Genomic DNA, 18,308 nt, shown 5'->3' with positions numbered 1-18,308 from the left:
TAACTCACTATAAATTTAAAAAAGTTGTGTAAACTTTATTATGCAATAAAAATTACACATCCAATAGATTAATTAATCTTTTAATTATATTTACCAACATAAATTTCATTGACTTACAAAAATGTCTTATATACGATTTAAACCTAAAGATGTCAGTACTTTCCGTTTCATTCAAGCAGACAAGAATTGTTTTATTTTTTATTAAAAAAAAGAAAATTTGATAGTTATTTCATGACTTAATAAATAAAAAAATCACCATGAGCAGATTTATTTTTTAAAGGTTTTTATTGTATAATCATTTCTTGTGTGGGTGTCTATAATGGTGATATCTACTATGTCTTTTATTCTCCCTAGTGTCGCGCTGTATGAATCTGCCATAGAATAAACATAAAGTGCGCGAGTCATATGTTACCGTGTAGGTAGATGTGATATGGGAATAGAAAGAGAATGTTGCATAGAGGGCCTGTCTGTGCTTGTCTAATCAGGCACGCTCATTGACGCCACTCGTTTACCGGTTTTACACTTCCATATTTACTGTACGACGTACGAAGTACCAATATGTATGCTTTTTAGACAAGGATATAAGGGGCTTCTATGCAGCATTCTCTTTCTATTCATATATTTTTTTTCAGCTCACTCACGCACTCTATCTTTATATCTCTATTCTATGGAGTCTGCTTTTTTCTTAATGGTGTACTTTCTTGTTACTAATTCGATTTTATTTTCTATGTCCATGATACCTGCTTCTGCATTCATCACGTTGATTGGCGTTGTTATATTATAGCGCATGGCTATTCTGCATTTTATATTTTTTCTCTTTTTTGCTTAATGGTTTCCTGTTGGAAAGTATATGTTAATTCCGTATTCTATTACCGATTTTATCAATGATTTGTATAGTATTAGCATGGTTTCCAGGGTCCGCTCCTTTATTTATATGTGCAATGTATCTTAACACTTTGAGTTTTCTCTTTGGCCTGTCTCATATTTGGCCCTTTTCATTTATTTGCTTTTTGAAGTTTGATCTATTATCTTTATTCTATCTAAAAGTTATTGGAAGTTATCCTCTGATAGATTTTGATAACCACTGTTACAGATATCCCATTTGATGATCTGACAGTGACAGTAGTATTTATACGTACACGTCATAACTTTCGCACACGGTCCGACACGAGTTGTCGAAATACGAATGGAACTATTTATTATTAAGTATGGAAACTCTATATCATCAAACAAACAAACTGGTCCAAGAAACACAACATCTTTTCTCACAGCTTGAGAAAAAAACGCCTAACCTGGATGTAAAAGAAATAGAAAACAACATAGAATCAAAAATAAACCTCATCAACAGGTAGTTATTAAAAAAAAACTTTTATTTTTTATGTAGGTAATTATATAAAGAAGTCATAGATCTATGTAGAATTCATAGATACATTTATTTTGCTTGCATGTATACATGTATTTTATAAAAATATTATGAAATAATAATATACAATTTCATACTCTTACATTTCAGTAATTGCGAGAAATTAGATGTATTATGCCGTAAAGGCCCTATATCTCAAAGACAGAATGCTAAAATGCGCGTGGATCAACTGAAATATGACAGCCGTCATCTCACAGCTGCTTTAAATTCATGGCGCAACAAAATGATTAGAAAACAAAGAGAAGAAGCTGAAAGGGAAGCATTGCTGTCTAGGACATTTACCACAAATGATCATGTTGATATTATGATAGATCATAATGTACAACACAATCATAGTTTAAGAAATGCAGTTAGTGGTATGGATGATCTCCTTCAAAGTGGTAGTAGTATTTTGGATAGTTTGAGATCACAAAGAATAACTTTAAAAGGGGCTCATAGGAAATTAATAGACATTGGGAATACATTAGGACTTTCACAAACCACAATGAGACTAATAGAGCAGAGAGCAAGACAGGATGGATTTATCCTAGTTGGTGGAATGTTGTTCACATGCTTTGTTATAGTTTTAATTATAATTTATCTTACATAGAAAATATTACCTTCCACTTTTTAAGTACATAGGATGATGCAATTAACACTATTAATTATTGAAGTATTTTAAATAGGAAATTGTTTTTGGCATTGTATAAAGAAATTTGGTATGTTTTTACTACTATACGTGATATATAATATATTTGAATTAATAATGTTGAATGCTTCATCCTTCACATATTAAATTGAATGTTGCATTGTGAACCTGAAATTTGTAATTGTTACTTATTAAATATTAATACACATGTATTTGTATGTGTGTACACAATAAAATAAGAATGGCAGAGCTATATGTTAACAGCATAAATGTGGCAATTTAATTCATTCCGGTATCAATGTCGTTAATAGATTTCTAATTTTTTATTGATAGTGTATTACCACTTTTATACGAATTTAGCTAGAAATAAAACTCATTCCTAAAAATCACAAATTAATATATGGGTATTGGCAACACTGATATCATTTCCATTTAGTAAGTAAGTACATGTGGGAATATTGAATATGGATACCCATGTGCTTTTTTATTTGTAAAATAATTGGATTAAAATTCATTTTTTATCCTAATTTAAATGATAAAATACTATTTTTTGACTGTACACATTAAAAATAATAAATTATGCTTGCAAGGACTCTTTATTTGTGTTGAATATTCATACTATTTTATAATAAATTAAAAAAATAAGGATTATATATATCTGTAATTTAAAAAGCGAATGTAAATTCGATACAACAAAATTTTATATAATCTTGTGTTGTAGTATTCCATGGTTTATCTTAAGGAAACTAATAGACAGGTTAGTTTCTATTTTCCACTATTAGCATAAAAATAAAGTAATCTACGTTTATATGAAGGTAAAATACATAAATAATACAAATTTCAATTTACTTGTTTTATTTATGTATATATGCCTTTATAATATTAAAAACTTTATAAATTATTTAATAAAATGGAATTTATTGTCCTGAGTAACCTATAACACAAATTATATTCAATATAATAAATTAAAAAATTAAATCACTAAGTTATATCTTTGAAAGTCGTTTTTAAATTAAAAAATAAAAAAGTTCAATTTTTTCTTATGATTTTTGGTGTATAAATTACACTATAGTGCTATAAGATTATGTAATCATTTTGTTTTATTTTAAGGTTCTTATTTTTAATTTCTGTAAAAATAAGTATTTGTAACACATTTTGAATTTGTAAGTGAAAATTTATTCAATTCCGAAAAGGTTTCAGTTCTACAATATATAATATAGGTAAGTGCAAATTAATTCTTTTGAGTTGGAACATTGTAATTTCTTTTTTACTAAAAACACATAAAAATTTATTTAATAAGTTTGTAAAGCTAAAGGAAAGGAATGCATATTGATTTAAAAAAGGAAAGCATAAATATGTAATATATAATTGGATATACAAATTGGATTATTTTAGGATGTCTTTTCCAAGTAAAGAAGATCGTGCAAAATGTTGGAATCATAGAGATGAATATTGGAAGTGTCTTGATGATGGCAAAACAGAAACAGAGTGTAAAAAATTTAGAGATCAATATGAAAAGTTTTGTCCTGCACTATGGGTAAATTTTGTACTTTATTATAATAATTGAAGAATTGTAATATTATGTTTTTCACTTATGAAGTATAATAAGTAACAGTAAAGGAAATAATTTTCCTATATGTAATGCCTGTCTCTCTTTCATTAAATCTTCATGTTTATTACTTTTTACTAGGTAAAACACTTTGATCGTAAACGAGAGTACTTGAAATTCAAAGAGCAGCTAGAACAAGGGGGGTATGTTCCTGAAGAACAAAATGCAACATAAAATATAAAACTAATTTAGCAATTGTAATTTATAATTTATTACATTTGAACTAATAGCTATTAAATTGTTTCCAAATTAAGTTTTCTTATTTTTATTACTTATAATAAAACAAATGCAAGTAACAATATTGTCTTCTTATATTGTATGATGATCCTTAATCCATTATATTAAAAGCAGATCATATTTGCTTTCTCAATTATTTTACACATAGAGGCTAATTTTATGGCTGCTGGATGATATGCTTATTTACATTTAAACCAATAATTCATTACTTTTTGAATTTTTAAACTTTCTTTATGGTTTTGCAGGCATTAATTATGTTTTCTATTAATTTTTTAATTTTGTTTAAAAAACAAAATTTTAAAGAATGTTATTATTACATATTAATTGCAGGACATGCAGCCTTGATGGAGACAAAACAGACAAATCTGATGCAACTGCACAAACTTCAAAAGCAGTTTTTAATTTTCAAACAACAAATACAAACACGTATGACTAGGGTACAAAAATATATATAATATACATAATTATTAAATTGAATCTTCTGTTATTAAATTACAATAACAAAATGTGTACAAAAAATATGGAATTGAATTATGTAATCAAAGAGTTACAAACATGTGCAGAAGACACTGCTATTTTCAGAGTTAGTATTTTATGATTCTATTAATGTACAATTTCATTTAAAACGATTAATGTCTATTAGATTACTTTACATAAACATAAAGTATTTTGTTGTTGTATTTTTAGAAACTGATAAGCTTTGCTTCATCATGCAAAGAATCCTGGAATGATGAACATTTAAAACAATGGCAACCAGTTTATATACACATTATAGGAGCTTTTGCTTCGAATACAGAAATAAAAAGAGAGAGAACCTTGTTGGCTTCCCATACATTTTTTGCTTTATTGTCAATGCAATCTAATTTAGTATTTCTAAAAGAAACTTTTACAAATCTTTTGAGCTTTAAACATAATGAAGTATACATCTTCAATAAAAAGTATAATACTGTTGAATCCGGATTATTTAAACTGATTTGCGCTTATGGGTATTTACAAGTAAATTGCAGTAAAATATATTCTAATGATATTTGTTTTCTCATTTTCGATGTTATATTTGAGCATTGTATAAGATATACTAAACATTCTTATTTTGCATACAAAATATTATACATGTGGTTGCAACGAACCATAAACACAACTTTTTGGAATACATATTCTGAAGTAGAGCAGAGACTTGAAGCAATTATCTTTTCAAATTGGTGTAATGCTATCAATGACATTAGTAAGCAAAATTCAGCACTTATTTTTAACATGTACCTGAAAATCATGGAAAACAAATATAATGGATATTTGGAGTATCTGTTTAAGCATTGTGTCAATACAATTTCTTGGCAGAACGAATTAAAATATGATATACTTGCGGAAATTTGCGAAGTTTTGGACAAAATCAAAATTATTACATCTTATGACTTTTTATTTTCTTTATGTACTAGCTTAACAAAATATTATTTGCGTTCTGCTGGTACAAAAGTTTATCTTGCTATTATAAAAAAATTAAGCGAAAATGAATGGAAAGAAGCCTTTGGAGATATAATGAACTACCTCTTTCACCATTGGGAATCGCCAGAGAAGTGAGTTAAACTACCAAACTTTTACAAATAATGGAAAATTCTAGTGTCAAAATATGGATATTTAATTTCAGTGAAAATCATAATGCTCTTCAGTTACTTTACAAACATTGGCTTGAACCAGTTGTTAAAAAGTACAGAAATCTTTTACCTTATTTATGGAATTTAATCACAGATATAAGAGAACATTTTTTACGTTCACATCTCCAAAAATTGGCTTGTGAAATGCATATTGATCTTCCACAACAAGCAAGGATAGAATGTTATATAAATCATAATAAAGAAATCATAAGATTGAATGGATTTGCCATAAATTGTTATCAAATAACTAGATTATACAATGAAAATAGAGATCAGCTTTTTACAGTACAACATTTTTTATGGCACAATGCAAATAGTACAACAGTGTACATGAGAGATGGGATTGTCAAATATTTTAAAATATTTTATACTAACGTTCTAAAAATGTGTGATAATAATTCAAACAGTATGCAAGATGTGTACTACATTACACATTGGTTGCATGAATTCTTTTTGGATTGTTTTGAAATTGGTTCTTGTTATCAAAGAAAAATTCTAGGCTTAAATTTGTATAGAGCCATACTTTCATTTACCAATGGCTTTGTCACAAATAAGTCCAATGTCGAAAATGTTTTGTGCATTTCATTGGTGGAAAAACATTTAATAATAACTGGAAACTGGAAATTCACAAACAGAAGGAGTTTATTTATCTTATTAAGACTTGTACTAGATTCTGCACTTGATGTCAAGCAATTAGCTGCTTCTATTATTCTTAATTATTTCAATAAAGATATTTTGTCTCATGTTGAAAAGCAGGTAAGAAATTATTCATCTTTTTCTCAACAGTTGGTTTTTCATTAAAAAAAAAAAAGGACATTATTGATTTAGATATTATTTCACACGGCATTGAAAAATTGTAATTCTTCTAAATTCTATGAAATTGAAAGTGGTGCGGCTCTTATGTCAATTTTAGTAAAATGGTTGCCTTTGAATATTTTACAAGATCATAAGGATTATAATGATCAGTTGAAATATTCGGATTTCTTGTTTAATGAAGCTACAAATCAGTTAATGCAAATGAAAGAAGATGTACTAAAGGCAGTTGTTCAAAATAAACCATTTTATGGCGTGATGACTGCTTTATTAAATATTGCTTTTCAAAATGGTCAAGAAAGTTCTAATATATCTTCAGAATTTATTGAAAAAATATTGTATCTATTGGAAGATGCTACAGATTTTTTTCTATATATATTTTCTTCAAAATCCAAAAATACAGGTATATTTTATTCAATTTCATTGAAGTCTAAAATATATCTTGCCTTAGATGAAATTGTAACTGAATTTGTAGAATATTCGTCGTCGTTCGCAGAAATGGGATTAGCGATTAACGAAGCTATTAAAAATAGTGAGATAGACAACATCAATTTCGATGATTTAAGTTTAACTCCTGCACATCAGGTACTCATCTCTTGCATTTGGATGTCTTTAAAGGTAAAAGTTTTAACCTTTATCGTTTAATTTTAATAAATATATCTCTTTGTAAACAAAAGTAAGATAATAAAGCATATTTTCTATGTAGGTCTCCTGTGAAATAGCTTGTGAAATAGGTACATTAATGTATTCCGACGATACAGTTAAACGTTCCGCAAATGTTATCATTACTGTATTACTCAGATGTAGACACAAAGGTGTAGTGGAAGCAGCGGGTACAGCAATTGGACAATTAACGAGGTATAATTCATATTGATAGGATAATAGGAAAATTAAATATCTAGCGATTATGTCATTTCAGATGTTTGTGCAAAGAAGCTAAGTATTCTAATTTGCCAAAAACACATATATTGCGTATATTAGAAAATAATTTTATGGATTCTTTAAACATTACCAGAAGAGGTGCTGGATTATCAATTATGTTTCATAGAATTGTCGTTAGCGATAATCGACGAGATAGACCTCTTTTGCATTTTGCAGTACAAAAATTATTAGACCTGTTGGACAATGTTTCTGATGAGAATTTGAAGAGCATAGAATTTCAACACGATTCTCCATGGGCAAGACGTTTATATTTTCTACGGGCTTTAGTAGCTGATAAAGAAATAAACGCACAGTTAACTCCATATATGGAAAGAATTTCACTAACTTGTTTTAAATATTTGGAATCAGAAATATGGACTATCAGAAATGCAAGTCTACAATTATTTGGTTCGATAGTTCCAAGATTAATAGGCCAAAGTTATGGGGATACCTTAGATTTTGGAAATGGTTATTCCATTAATCATTTTGTTACGCATTATCCACTACTTGCAGACTATGCCATGAAAGAATTACATAGGTTTTCATTTACCTTTACAAGGTTCTCTACTGCTCTATATTTACATTCGAATATCGTTCATATTCTTATACTCCTTTCGAAATTTTCATGTAGTGCTTGCAACTTAATTGATTATTCCTCGCAAAAATATGTATCAAAAGTAAAATACTTACTTTATATGCTGATTGGAAATCCTATTTTCTATGTTAGATTCTTAGCTGCAAAGGCATATGCAGCATTAACAGACTTTTTACAAATTCAACTCGAGCTTCAGAAATTAAAGTGCGATATTTCTTCATGCCAGAGTGTTAATTTAATCCATGGTTATTTGTTAACTATGAAATTTCTCAAAGAAAAATTATCCGTTGAAATTGAAAGTATAAATGTGTGTTCGAATGTTAAGCGATACGCTGATCGTGGATTAGAAAAATCTCCAGAATGGCTGCGATTTCGAAAAATATTACGAATTTGGAGTAATATGTCGAAAGGAGAATGTAGCTCACAAATATGTTACATGATTGAAATGCTATTTTTACAACTAAAAGAATTTATTTCCGATGAGATATCTAAAGAAGACATATTTATTTTTAACGGAAACAGATTTTTACTCTCTTCTGAGAAAATAAAACCAGGATTTTTCCAATTTGTAGACCTTTCTACAAAGTTATATGCTGACTATATAAACCGTACTAATAACGTTAATATTGATATTTTGCATAAAATTTTGTACTCCCCTTGTATCGATCAAAGTATTTCTTTCTTAAATCACGTGTCACATAGCATCCCAATTTTGGAAATTTTACTCAAACGTGTATTGCTGAATGAATACGGATGTAATGAACTACTTTTAAATGCAATGATAAATTACATTTTGAGAACTTTGAAGCATTGGCCGCTATTAGATATAAATGAATTAGATATTACGAAAATAGTAGAAATTTCGTTTATTGAAAAATTAGAAACTGTAAGATATTATAATTTATGGAGTTTAAAATGCATATTGATAATTTTTTCTCGAAACGAGGCAATGATAGACGAAGTACTATCCCATACACTCAAATTAAGTGTTCATGAAGAAGAACACATGAGACGAATCGCAGTTGAACTTATGCAATTCTTAGTTCATCGATTTGCAGAATTAACAAGCAAAACTAAATTAAGTATTTTACATTGCTGTTTAATTCTACTGAAAGATGAAATTACAGAGATACGCGAAATTATTGCGGAAAATTTAAGGGCGCATGTTCTACAGACAATTAATACTGAATATAATGCTTTAGGGCATGATGAACTTATATATCAAAGACTATTATCCGAAGTAATGCTCGAAAAATTAAATTTTCCTACGGATAACGATATGAATCTATTTTTCGTAAAATTGTTCACACACAGTATTAAGTATTTTGATAGTAACACGACTATTGAAAATCCTTTCTACCATGATGATAATCCTTTTTATAGAGAAGAGTCGAAGTTTCTAAATCTTTGTTTCTATTACATGAAACGAAAGGAGCACAGCCATGATAACTACTCTACAAAAGATAGTACGATAGGATGCGATAATGAAACGCATGAATCGAAATATCAACTGCAACGAGAATGTTATTTCGATGATATGAATTTAGAAACTATTTTAAATACTAAGTATGTAAATTATTTATTAATGAAACAAAAAATTGTAATACAGAATTATAGCTAATAATAATATGTAATGTACAATTTTAATGAATAAACGATAAGCAATAACGGATTACTCTTTATAACTAGATACTTATCATTTTTTTATTAGGGTGTCTCGAAATAAATGCTTTTTAGCCTATCAAAGTACACAAGAAATATTTAATATGTAGTTCTGAATAAATACATCTGTACATTTTACGGACATATGAATGTGTATACATTCGCGAAGCTTGTAACTTCATATTTACATTATGCTACATTAATTGCCTTAAAATATTAGAAAATTTTGAACGATCATAGAATATATGTATATTACATACTGTGTAATTTTCATCCTTTAATATGTCCCATTGTTCATACTTTACCGTATCTACAATTAACACCCTTACACAATGTTATCAAATGTAGTAAATTTATCGTAATATTGTTCAAAATACATAATATTTCTAATCGTTAAACTAAAATTTTGTTGTCCGTGCAAGTTAAAAGTATTGTATAACGTCAATGTGCTTCATGAATTATCAGAACAACCTTACGCAAACATTCTAATAATTGGCAATATATATAGTATATATAAAATTACAAAAATTCAATTTCAAAAGTATATCTGGACATCAAGCAAGTTCATTCGTTTGAAACATCCTTTATTCGCTAACAGCCCATCATCTTTTGTTTAAATGCATTCGTAATTAAAGAAGTATTGAAGAAAGAAGTTCCTTTAGCAGGAAAAGAGAACATCCACATAGCAAAATATTTGAATGTGACTTCCTTCTTCAATCTTAAACTATGAAAGCTTATATTTAATAATATATTTGAACACTGCGCCATGCTTTCGTGTGTGAAAAAATTGCACGTACTAAAAATATGAAAACGATCAGAACATAACAGATTATTTTTCATTGAATATTTTTGAAAGTTAACTTTTCCTTACTTATTACACAAGTAAATTCAAATGCTTTTCTATGTAGGTACTATTCATTAAAAGTTTTAATATTTTACAATCATTACATTATGCTTGAATGGAATATTGTATTAAAAAAAGAACAGAAGATTTCAAATGATTTTCTATTTACTTCTAATCGTACTATATACTTTTTCAATTGAGTTTTGCAAACTGTTTGACGAGATAGTCTTTGTCGGCTATTTCATCCGCCTTCGTGATATGTCACTAACGATTATAGTAAATTTCTTTGGTGATCATTTCTATTTACATCCATGTTATATAATAATTTCTACGGTGTACCTAATCTCATAATCATTTTCAAGAATACCATCTTTTGTTAAAGAAATCGTGCACACACGCTTGCGAGTGTTTTTTTTTTTATTAACCGTTTGAATCCCAAGTAGCGTGATCGCGCTGTTTAGATTTTGTGTCGAAAAGTCCCAGTACATTTGAACGTTACGGACAACTAATGGTACTTTGTATTTCATTGTTATCTTCTCAATAATTGTCATTGAACAAAACTTGAAATATTTATAAACTTATAGTATGCATATATAATAATTTCATAAAAATATAATATAATATAATTTAATAAAATTATATAATATTTCATAAAAATAACAAATATGATGAGCGCTATTGCGCCGCTTATTTCTCTTCGCAATTGATTAAGACAAACGCTATCGCGCTGTTTGGGATTTTTCGACCCTATTTTTTCAAAGACCTCTGAGACTCAAACAGTTAACATTAAGTAGTAGACTCTACCCTAGACAAACATTAAACTAACGGTCTTATTGCTATTGCTATTAATAGTAAATGTGGATGTGCACATGAAACTATAAGCAAAGTTACAGGTATATGATGTTTAAATGTTCTTTTGCAAAACAGTAAAAGATCATTGGAAGTAAGTTTATCTTGAGAATGATGTCTAATAATAATTATTTCTTCCAAACTAAATTTATATCTTTTACAATTATTATTAAAACCTAGAAAATTCACGACATAATTTCTTCTAAGATAGAATTGTGTATACGGATTAATATACATACACTTATTTGTTCGAATATTTAAGATTACACAAGCATTTCGGCAAATTTATAAAAAACACCTTTTTTTGTATAAAGATTTTGTCGAATTAAAATTATTCAATATAATTTTCTATTATACAAGTAAAATACTCCCTTTTTATAGGAGTACAAAATGTTGTGCTTTTAAATATAGGAGCACCGTCAGTTTGAAATACGGACAATTTTAGTATACACATAATTTTGCATAATACAATAGAAATATCAGGAACCATTATTTTTTTCTTTTTGTTTTTTATACACATGGATTGAGTATGCAGCAGCAAGCCATAAAAATATATTCTTTTCAATTTGATATATTCGATTTTCAATCTCTCAAGTTTGATATTCTATAAAACTAATAAAAAAATTTCTATTGTGATGTATTTTAATAAAATATTAAATATTTTTTGTTAAAATGTGAATGAAATTGTATTATTTCCTTGAGCATTATTCTTTTAATAATATATCATTCAACGCGATCATTGATTTCATTTTTACGTAAAATAACTTGGCAATGATTGCATTAAATTTTTGCTAGTACCTTCACAAATGATGTGAATCATAATATACGTGCGAATGATTTGAACAGTATGAAATTGTTACAGTTTCAAGTGTTCATAATCAATTATATGAAAAATTTAAAAGTTGGAAGAATTTCTCTTGTTCTCCAAATTTTTATTTACTTTAATAAAGAATGGAAGATTGTCTAATTCTCGCTAAATTTCAATGTTATACTTTGAATACATATTATATAAATAGGAAGCAGTGGGAAAAGAAGAGAAATATCTTCTCAATTTTTAAAATTGAATATTTTTAAATTTTACTGTTCTTTCCTTCATTTTCATACGCCCAAAAATGCATAGGCACAAGACAAGAATTCTTTTCCGATTTATAGAATTACGAAATAATCATGAAAACTGTTTAAGAACATTTTACATAAATGGAATATAAATAAGTGATTGCTCTCTATATTTTGTTCTTATCTATATATTCTTTTTACTCTAAGTTTCGTAACATAGATCATGTATATTTTTTATAAACATTTTATAAAAAATTAAATATACAGGACTTAAGTAGACATAAAGTGCATGCAAAACTTGAAATTAATACAAACACAGCTTCATTGTAGCGACAAATCGTTAGAATAATATCTAGTTAATATTTGAGCATAGATAAAATATCGTTGAAGACCGTTGATTATTCGCATATGAAATCGAAGTTACTGAACCATACCTGACTTTCTGAATGTTGTAAACTATAGCATTTTTTCAATATTTTTATAATTGCATGAATCTTTCATTCATTTATTAATGTTTGAATCTTTCTTCATTTAAAGTGAATAATTTTGTTTTTTAAATTACTTTCATTTAAAATGGGACTTCGATATCCCTTATGTATATCTACAAATATTATATGCTACATAATACAATTGATTTATTTGAAAGAAACTTATTATGCATCCATGATTATGTACAATAGATGTTGCAGACATACTTATTATTCACACTTGGATGTATTTATCTTTAATCTAATTTATCTATGCTTAGAATTATATACTAGATGTCTTTAATAGAATTACGTTTCTTCCATATTGCTTAATAAAATCCATATTAGACATACGCAAAACTAAGTTTTGCTAAATAAATTCACATATTTTTGTTCCTATTAATTTATTCCTATTTCTTTCTATGAATTATTGATTCACGGATAAGTTCAATGAAAACTGTTGCTTGTAGTTGATGTTTCTAATGCAGTATTGCATTAGTATTGCATAACGTAGTAAAATTAAAAATAAAAATTGCAAACTGACTTATGAACAAATACCTTTTACAGAATATTATCGATGATCAAAGTGCCTGTGATTATTCTTTTCGCGTTTGCCGGTATTCAAAAGTATAGTCATTTGTTATTTAGCAGTTTGTCCAAGACCTACGGATGATTTCGTTTTTTGAGATGACTCTGCTGTTTCATTAGGCTGATCCACATCCATCTGAAACATTGATATCCAATAATATCTACTAATAACATAAGCAGAATAAGTTGTAAATATTTTACCTTTTCTTCTTTTTCATCGTCAATTAATATTGGACCGTTTTCAGCTTCATATTCTTTCAAGACAGCATCTAAATTATACCTTCGTCGATAATTTACAAAGAATGACCGCAAATGAGCTTCTGTTTTAGTTCCGATTACATCAGCAATCGCAGAAAAATCTTTCCCATATTTTCGGACACCTTGAACGGCCAAGAGCAATTCATCATTTGTCCAACGAGCATTTATACGGCTGGATACTTCCGGTGGTCGTAAATCATCAATACCATCAGTTGTTTTACGTTTCAATGCGCTTACTTGCTGTTTGTTTGATTGTATCTGTGTATTAAAATTAAAAATTTTATTCAGCTAACTCAGATTTTCTTAATCGAACAATAAATTATATAGATTTTCCATATAAAAATGTATCCACACGTTTCATATTATTTTATTGTAAAACGTACTTGGCGTTTTAGGCTAACAATTTCGGTGTCAATCGCTTGTAAACTGTTGTTTGCTTGATTGGGTTGACCAGCCAATGCTGCTAAATCATCGTGATTAACAACGAGACCGCGAGGTGGTTTTCTTTTATTTGTTCGACCTGGCATGGAACTTAATGGTCTTGCTACACCAGTTCGCCTAAATCATTTAAATAAATTTGTAATGTATACTTCTAATATTTTCTTATCAGTGATATATCTGATCTACAATTACTTTGTTCTTGGAACTTCCTTTAAAATTAACTAACATAAATAAGAATGCTCATGCATTCTTATGAAAGTATATTTTAAAAAGTTTTGTGATACATGTATTATTACTTTACTCATTAAATATATAAAATTAATTTCCTATAATTCTTTAATTCATGATGAAATATATGCATGAACATTCTAATTTTAAGAAAAGTTCTAATAGTTTCTCAATTATTGAAATTTTATTTAACTTGCGCTCACTGACCTCCAGTGCAGATAGCAGCTGTGACACGCATGTCCTTTCGGCGTCGCACGAACACTATGACAAGCAACGCCACAGTTGCTACACGAGCCCTACAACACATAATACCCTTTTAAAATATATTCTGACAATCCCCCCACCCTTTCCATCCGTTAATATTTATCTAACATGTAACTAAACTAATCTTTAGAAATTTTTTATTACGAAAAGAATGAAATATATACATGAGAGTATTTAAAATTCTATCTAGAAACGTTAATTCGGCCCGCCATAAAAAATTAGAAGCTCCGAACTTTTTATAGTTTTATTATTTTAGTCAAACTTTTAAGTAATAAAAAGCCAATAATTTCTTTCGAATTAATAAGTTCATGAGATATTTAGATCTCCCTTGTATTAGATAATTTTTGGGCTTCAACATTTTTTCCTCAGTAAGGTTTCAGCCTATCAATTCTACTATGTAGATTACTTTCGCAAAATTTTGTTCTTTTTGATAAAGAAAAAAAAAAAGATGTAGGGCAGAGAAATAATAAATACGGGACGGTAAAAGTAATAGCAAAATATAATAAGCATACTATGCTATGCAACAGGGTAAGGTTTAGGCTGAGTACCTGAACCTGAGGGGCGTTTTCCGAGTCGGATGGGGCTTTGGCGTCAGTGCCTTGGCTTCCTGGCACAGCTTGGTTCTTTCCACGACGTATTCCGCGGTGGATCGTCCATTTCTAGAACGTTCCACATTTACGTTCATACACGATGCAACGATAATTTAACTAGCTTTAGTCTTGTATTACTGATGTTATATAGATCTTTTTAATAGTTCAGAAAATTATTAAGATACAAAAAATAGAAGTTTAATATTAATGTATCTAAGTTGCATTTTTTTTATATTATATTAGTTCATTCCATATTCGTCTCTTAACTCATAGTTCTGATAATTTTTACCAATTGTAGATCAGTGTTTTTATCATTTTCGTATTATTCACCGCATGGAATACGTTACCGTGTGGATACATTTTTTAGACGCATATTACTGCATATTAGATATGTACGATTTTGAGCCAGTGCCATGGCATTAAAATGCAGCAAGAGGAGAACACTACCACACGCAATAGCACAAACGTTAATTTACTTAACATAACGTGATAAAAAAAGATAGCAAAATTAAAATGGAAACAAAAAGTTTTAACTTTGTTTGTAAAAAAAGTTAACAAGCAACAAAAATAAATTTGTTATTCTAATTAATAAAACACAATTTTATATTTGTAATTACTAAAATATTTAAAAACTGATATTTTATGATATTTTATAATATGAAATATTATTCTAGATAGAAAGAGAGAGAGAAAATTTATTCTTTTTCATGGACATCAAGTGCATGCATTTGTTAAATATCTGAAAAATATGTCTTACTTTTTCTTCTGATTCACTGTCTGTATTGGAACCTAATTCACTCCCATTTTCACTACCATTTTCTCCTTCTTTCCCACCACTCGTTAGTTTCCTTGCTTGCCTATCCATTAGTGATGTTCTAGTCCGTGTCTTTTTCCAGCTATAATAATATTTAACAAGGCTGGCAATAGATTTGTCTGGTAACTGTAAATATAAGACAAAACAATTACCAATTTTTTATATAATTCTTGTATTTTTTAATTTTTAATTCAGGAAAGATTCTACCATTTGACGAATTCGATGGAAGCTTTTCCCATGAAACTGAAATGCTTGTTCAAAAAGAACTTTGTCCTCTACTGTCCATTCATCAGGGAATGGTGTAAAATTTGCTAAATCTAATACAGCACGCTCTAAGTTATGTTTGTGCCAAAATAACATTCCTAATGCTTGTTCTCCATTATAGCCATACTTTTCCTTTGCTAATATGATATATTCATCCACTATAAAGAAAAGAGAAATTTGTATGATATATGTATTATAAAAAATCAAATAAATAAAACAGTTGATATTTACATTTTTGATCAGGTATATCAGTAGTAGGAGACCATACCAATAATGCTCTATCAGGACACTGATCTAATCGTCGTTCTAAAATATAAAATATATATAATATTATATAAAATATATTATGAAAGTAAAAATATGAACTTGAAAGAAACTTTTTTTTAAATTACAATGTATATGTAAAAAGAACCTGAAATTAATAATTCTGTTTAAATAACATACCACTGACTGGAACAAATTCTGGAACAATAACTTGATAATCCCTCCCAACACGGATTTTCTCTGCTGGAACTTAAAGAAATTATAATTTTTTAAAAATGTAGAAATTTCAAATTAATGGAAAAATATAAGTGAACTTATTGTATAGTTTGTTAAAACATGAAGTTCCAAAAATGTTTTTTTAATTTATATTTTATTGATAATATACAGTAATAGCTACAAATTATTTTAATACACAATTACATATATAAAGACTCAATTATACTTCATTTAGTTCGATTAAAAAAAATAATATATTATTACAACGATATATAGAAATAAAAGTTCAATAATACCGAAAAAGTGAATTAAAATTGTTTCATAGAGATATTCACAGGAATTGGCTGAAAATGGGAGAAGCTTAAAAAGAGGAAAAGTGGGGCGCGCTGTTTGAAGATCCTTACGGATTTTCGCGTTCGATCAATATAAAAGTATGCAAACTTCCAAAGGAGAATATATTCTTAGAGTTATTGCATATTTATGATATATCGATCGAAATAAGGATTAAGAAGATCACGCTAATTATAATACTAATTGAAGTGCAATATGAAATTAGTACCTCCGTCTTCTTCGCTCGAAGATTCCGTCTGTCCATTAGGGCTGGGGCCCCTCGATCTGCGCCCATTTCTAACATTTTCTGAGTTTCTCTCTGCCAGAACCATCCTCCAACTTTTCTTCGATTTACTTTGTATCAAATTATTACCCTAGCAAAGAGATTTTTGTACGGAAAATGAGCGAAACCTGCGTTGCAGGCGATAGCTTGAAACTACACCGTGTTCGGTAGAATTCGACTTACGCTTCGTGCGACCGTAGCGAAAGTAAAATGGCTGCTTATGAAAGTGATCCGATTGGTCAACGATTTACTAAGTAAAGATGGCAACGTATATTTTCAATGTATTTCGAAATGAATCGTATTTAAAAAAAAAACGAATATTTGCAATAATTTCTTTGTAATCATGATACAAGTATTTTCAATTGAATTTATACATAACTTAAGCAAAACAATTTTATTTATACATGCAAAAATAATAAAACATTCGATTTTTAACACAATTATATTACTTATATATAAAAATACATAACGTTTTGAATCAATTCAGAAAAATCTATTTATTTTCAAAAAATGAACAATTATAATTGTAAAATATTGTTATATTGTACAAAATATATTATTATTTTATCGAATCATGAATGAAGACATACATATTAATTTCAATAATCTATCCTATAACTATATTTGGAATACGCCAGCTAAAACCCTAAACAAATGATACTGATGGTAATAAACAAATGACTTGAAGTTATGTAATTCGAGAAAGCATGGATTAGAAAATTATTTCATCCCAACTGTATTACAATACACATTTGGTATTTGATGCTATATATTTCATCTTTGCAACAAATCATATTCTTATTTTATGATGTAGATGGATGTATGAAAAATTATAAATAAATATATATAAAAAGGAAGGAATTACGATTAAATTACAATTTGGTTTAAGTTATATCACAATCAGTAAATTATAGCATAGAAGCAGATTGAAATAACGAGACATCGATATACTTTATACATTGATGATGTCACGAGGTACAGTGGCACGAATTATGTCCGAGAATTTTTCGTAGAC

At 28.2% G+C, this 18,308-nt stretch overlaps 3 protein-coding genes across 6 annotated transcripts; 2 read left to right on the top strand and 1 right to left on the bottom strand.

Moving 5' to 3' along the window:
• Positions 1-749: 749 nt before the first annotated feature.
• On the top strand, positions 750-2,321 carry LOC117232203 (Golgi SNAP receptor complex member 2). 2 transcript variants are annotated; one of them, XM_033491419.1, is made up of 3 exons: positions 750-938; positions 1,094-1,348; positions 1,514-2,321. In XM_033491419.1, the coding sequence occupies exons 2-3, from the start codon at positions 1,209-1,211 to the stop codon at positions 2,010-2,012; spliced, it is 639 nt and encodes a 212-aa protein (XP_033347310.1). In that variant the 5' UTR covers positions 750-938; positions 1,094-1,208; the 3' UTR covers positions 2,013-2,321. The 2 variants fall into 2 exon arrangements, with proteins under 2 accessions (XP_033347310.1, XP_033347309.1); XM_033491418.1 differs by having other exon boundaries at positions 750-1,348.
• Positions 2,322-2,423: 102 nt separating this feature from the next.
• Positions 2,424-9,523, top strand: LOC117232199. Of its 2 annotated transcripts, XM_033491410.1 has the most exons (8): positions 2,424-2,808; positions 4,228-4,480; positions 4,585-5,468; positions 5,540-6,302; positions 6,375-6,762; positions 6,835-6,977; positions 7,066-7,217; positions 7,279-9,523. In XM_033491410.1, exons 2-8 carry the CDS (start codon positions 4,403-4,405, stop codon positions 9,494-9,496), a joined length of 4,626 nt encoding a protein of 1,541 aa, XP_033347301.1. In that variant the 5' UTR covers positions 2,424-2,808; positions 4,228-4,402; the 3' UTR covers positions 9,497-9,523. The 2 variants fall into 2 exon arrangements, with proteins under 2 accessions (XP_033347301.1, XP_033347300.1); XM_033491409.1 differs by having other exon boundaries at positions 6,375-6,977.
• Positions 9,524-11,200: 1,677 nt separating this feature from the next.
• On the bottom strand, positions 11,201-17,481 carry LOC117232202 (REST corepressor 3). Of its 2 annotated transcripts, XM_033491416.1 has the most exons (10): positions 17,240-17,481; positions 16,645-16,713; positions 16,432-16,506; positions 16,144-16,358; positions 15,880-16,062; positions 15,081-15,191; positions 14,476-14,564; positions 13,983-14,157; positions 13,543-13,857; positions 11,201-13,477 (listed from the first exon to the last, which is right to left on the bottom strand). In XM_033491416.1, exons 1-10 carry the CDS (start codon positions 17,340-17,342, stop codon positions 13,394-13,396), a joined length of 1,419 nt encoding a protein of 472 aa, XP_033347307.1. In that variant the 5' UTR covers positions 17,343-17,481; the 3' UTR covers positions 11,201-13,393. The 2 variants fall into 2 exon arrangements, with proteins under 2 accessions (XP_033347307.1, XP_033347308.1); XM_033491417.1 differs by lacking the exon at positions 15,081-15,191.
• Positions 17,482-18,308: the final 827 nt, after the last annotated feature.

Source organism: Bombus vosnesenskii, unplaced genomic scaffold (assembly GCF_011952255.1).
Source record: "Bombus vosnesenskii isolate JDL3184/JDL3185 unplaced genomic scaffold, Bvos_JDL3184-5_v1.1 scf7180000013285, whole genome shotgun sequence".
NCBI classification, from domain to species: Eukaryota; Metazoa; Arthropoda; class Insecta; order Hymenoptera; family Apidae; genus Bombus; species Bombus vosnesenskii.
Note: the sequence above shows the minus strand (reverse complement) of the source record. Positions and strands in the feature narration are given on the sequence as shown.

Excerpts from the sequence above, each read along its gene's own strand:
- LOC117232203 (XM_033491419.1), top strand. The coding sequence starts at position 1,209 with ATGGAAACTCTATATCATCAAACAAACAAACTGGTCCAAGAAACACAA. Across the intron at positions 1,349-1,513 it reads AAAATAAACCTCATCAACAG|TAATTGCGAGAAATTAGATG; the intron begins GTAGTTATTAAA and ends CTTACATTTCAG.
- LOC117232199 (XM_033491409.1), top strand. The coding sequence starts at position 4,403 with ATGTGTACAAAAAATATGGAATTGAATTATGTAATCAAAGAGTTACAA. Across the intron at positions 6,303-6,374 it reads TGTCTCATGTTGAAAAGCAG|ATATTATTTCACACGGCATT; the intron begins GTAAGAAATTAT and ends TTATTGATTTAG. Across the intron at positions 7,218-7,278 it reads GCAATTGGACAATTAACGAG|ATGTTTGTGCAAAGAAGCTA; the intron begins GTATAATTCATA and ends ATGTCATTTCAG.
- LOC117232202 (XM_033491416.1), bottom strand. The coding sequence starts at position 17,342 with ATGGTTCTGGCAGAGAGAAACTCAGAAAATGTTAGAAATGGGCGCAGA. Across the intron at positions 16,063-16,143 it reads TCCATCGAATTCGTCAAATG|TTACCAGACAAATCTATTGC; the intron begins GTAGAATCTTTC and ends TTATATTTACAG. Across the intron at positions 13,858-13,982 it reads TTGTTAGCCTAAAACGCCAA|ATACAATCAAACAAACAGCA; the intron begins GTACGTTTTACA and ends TTTAATACACAG.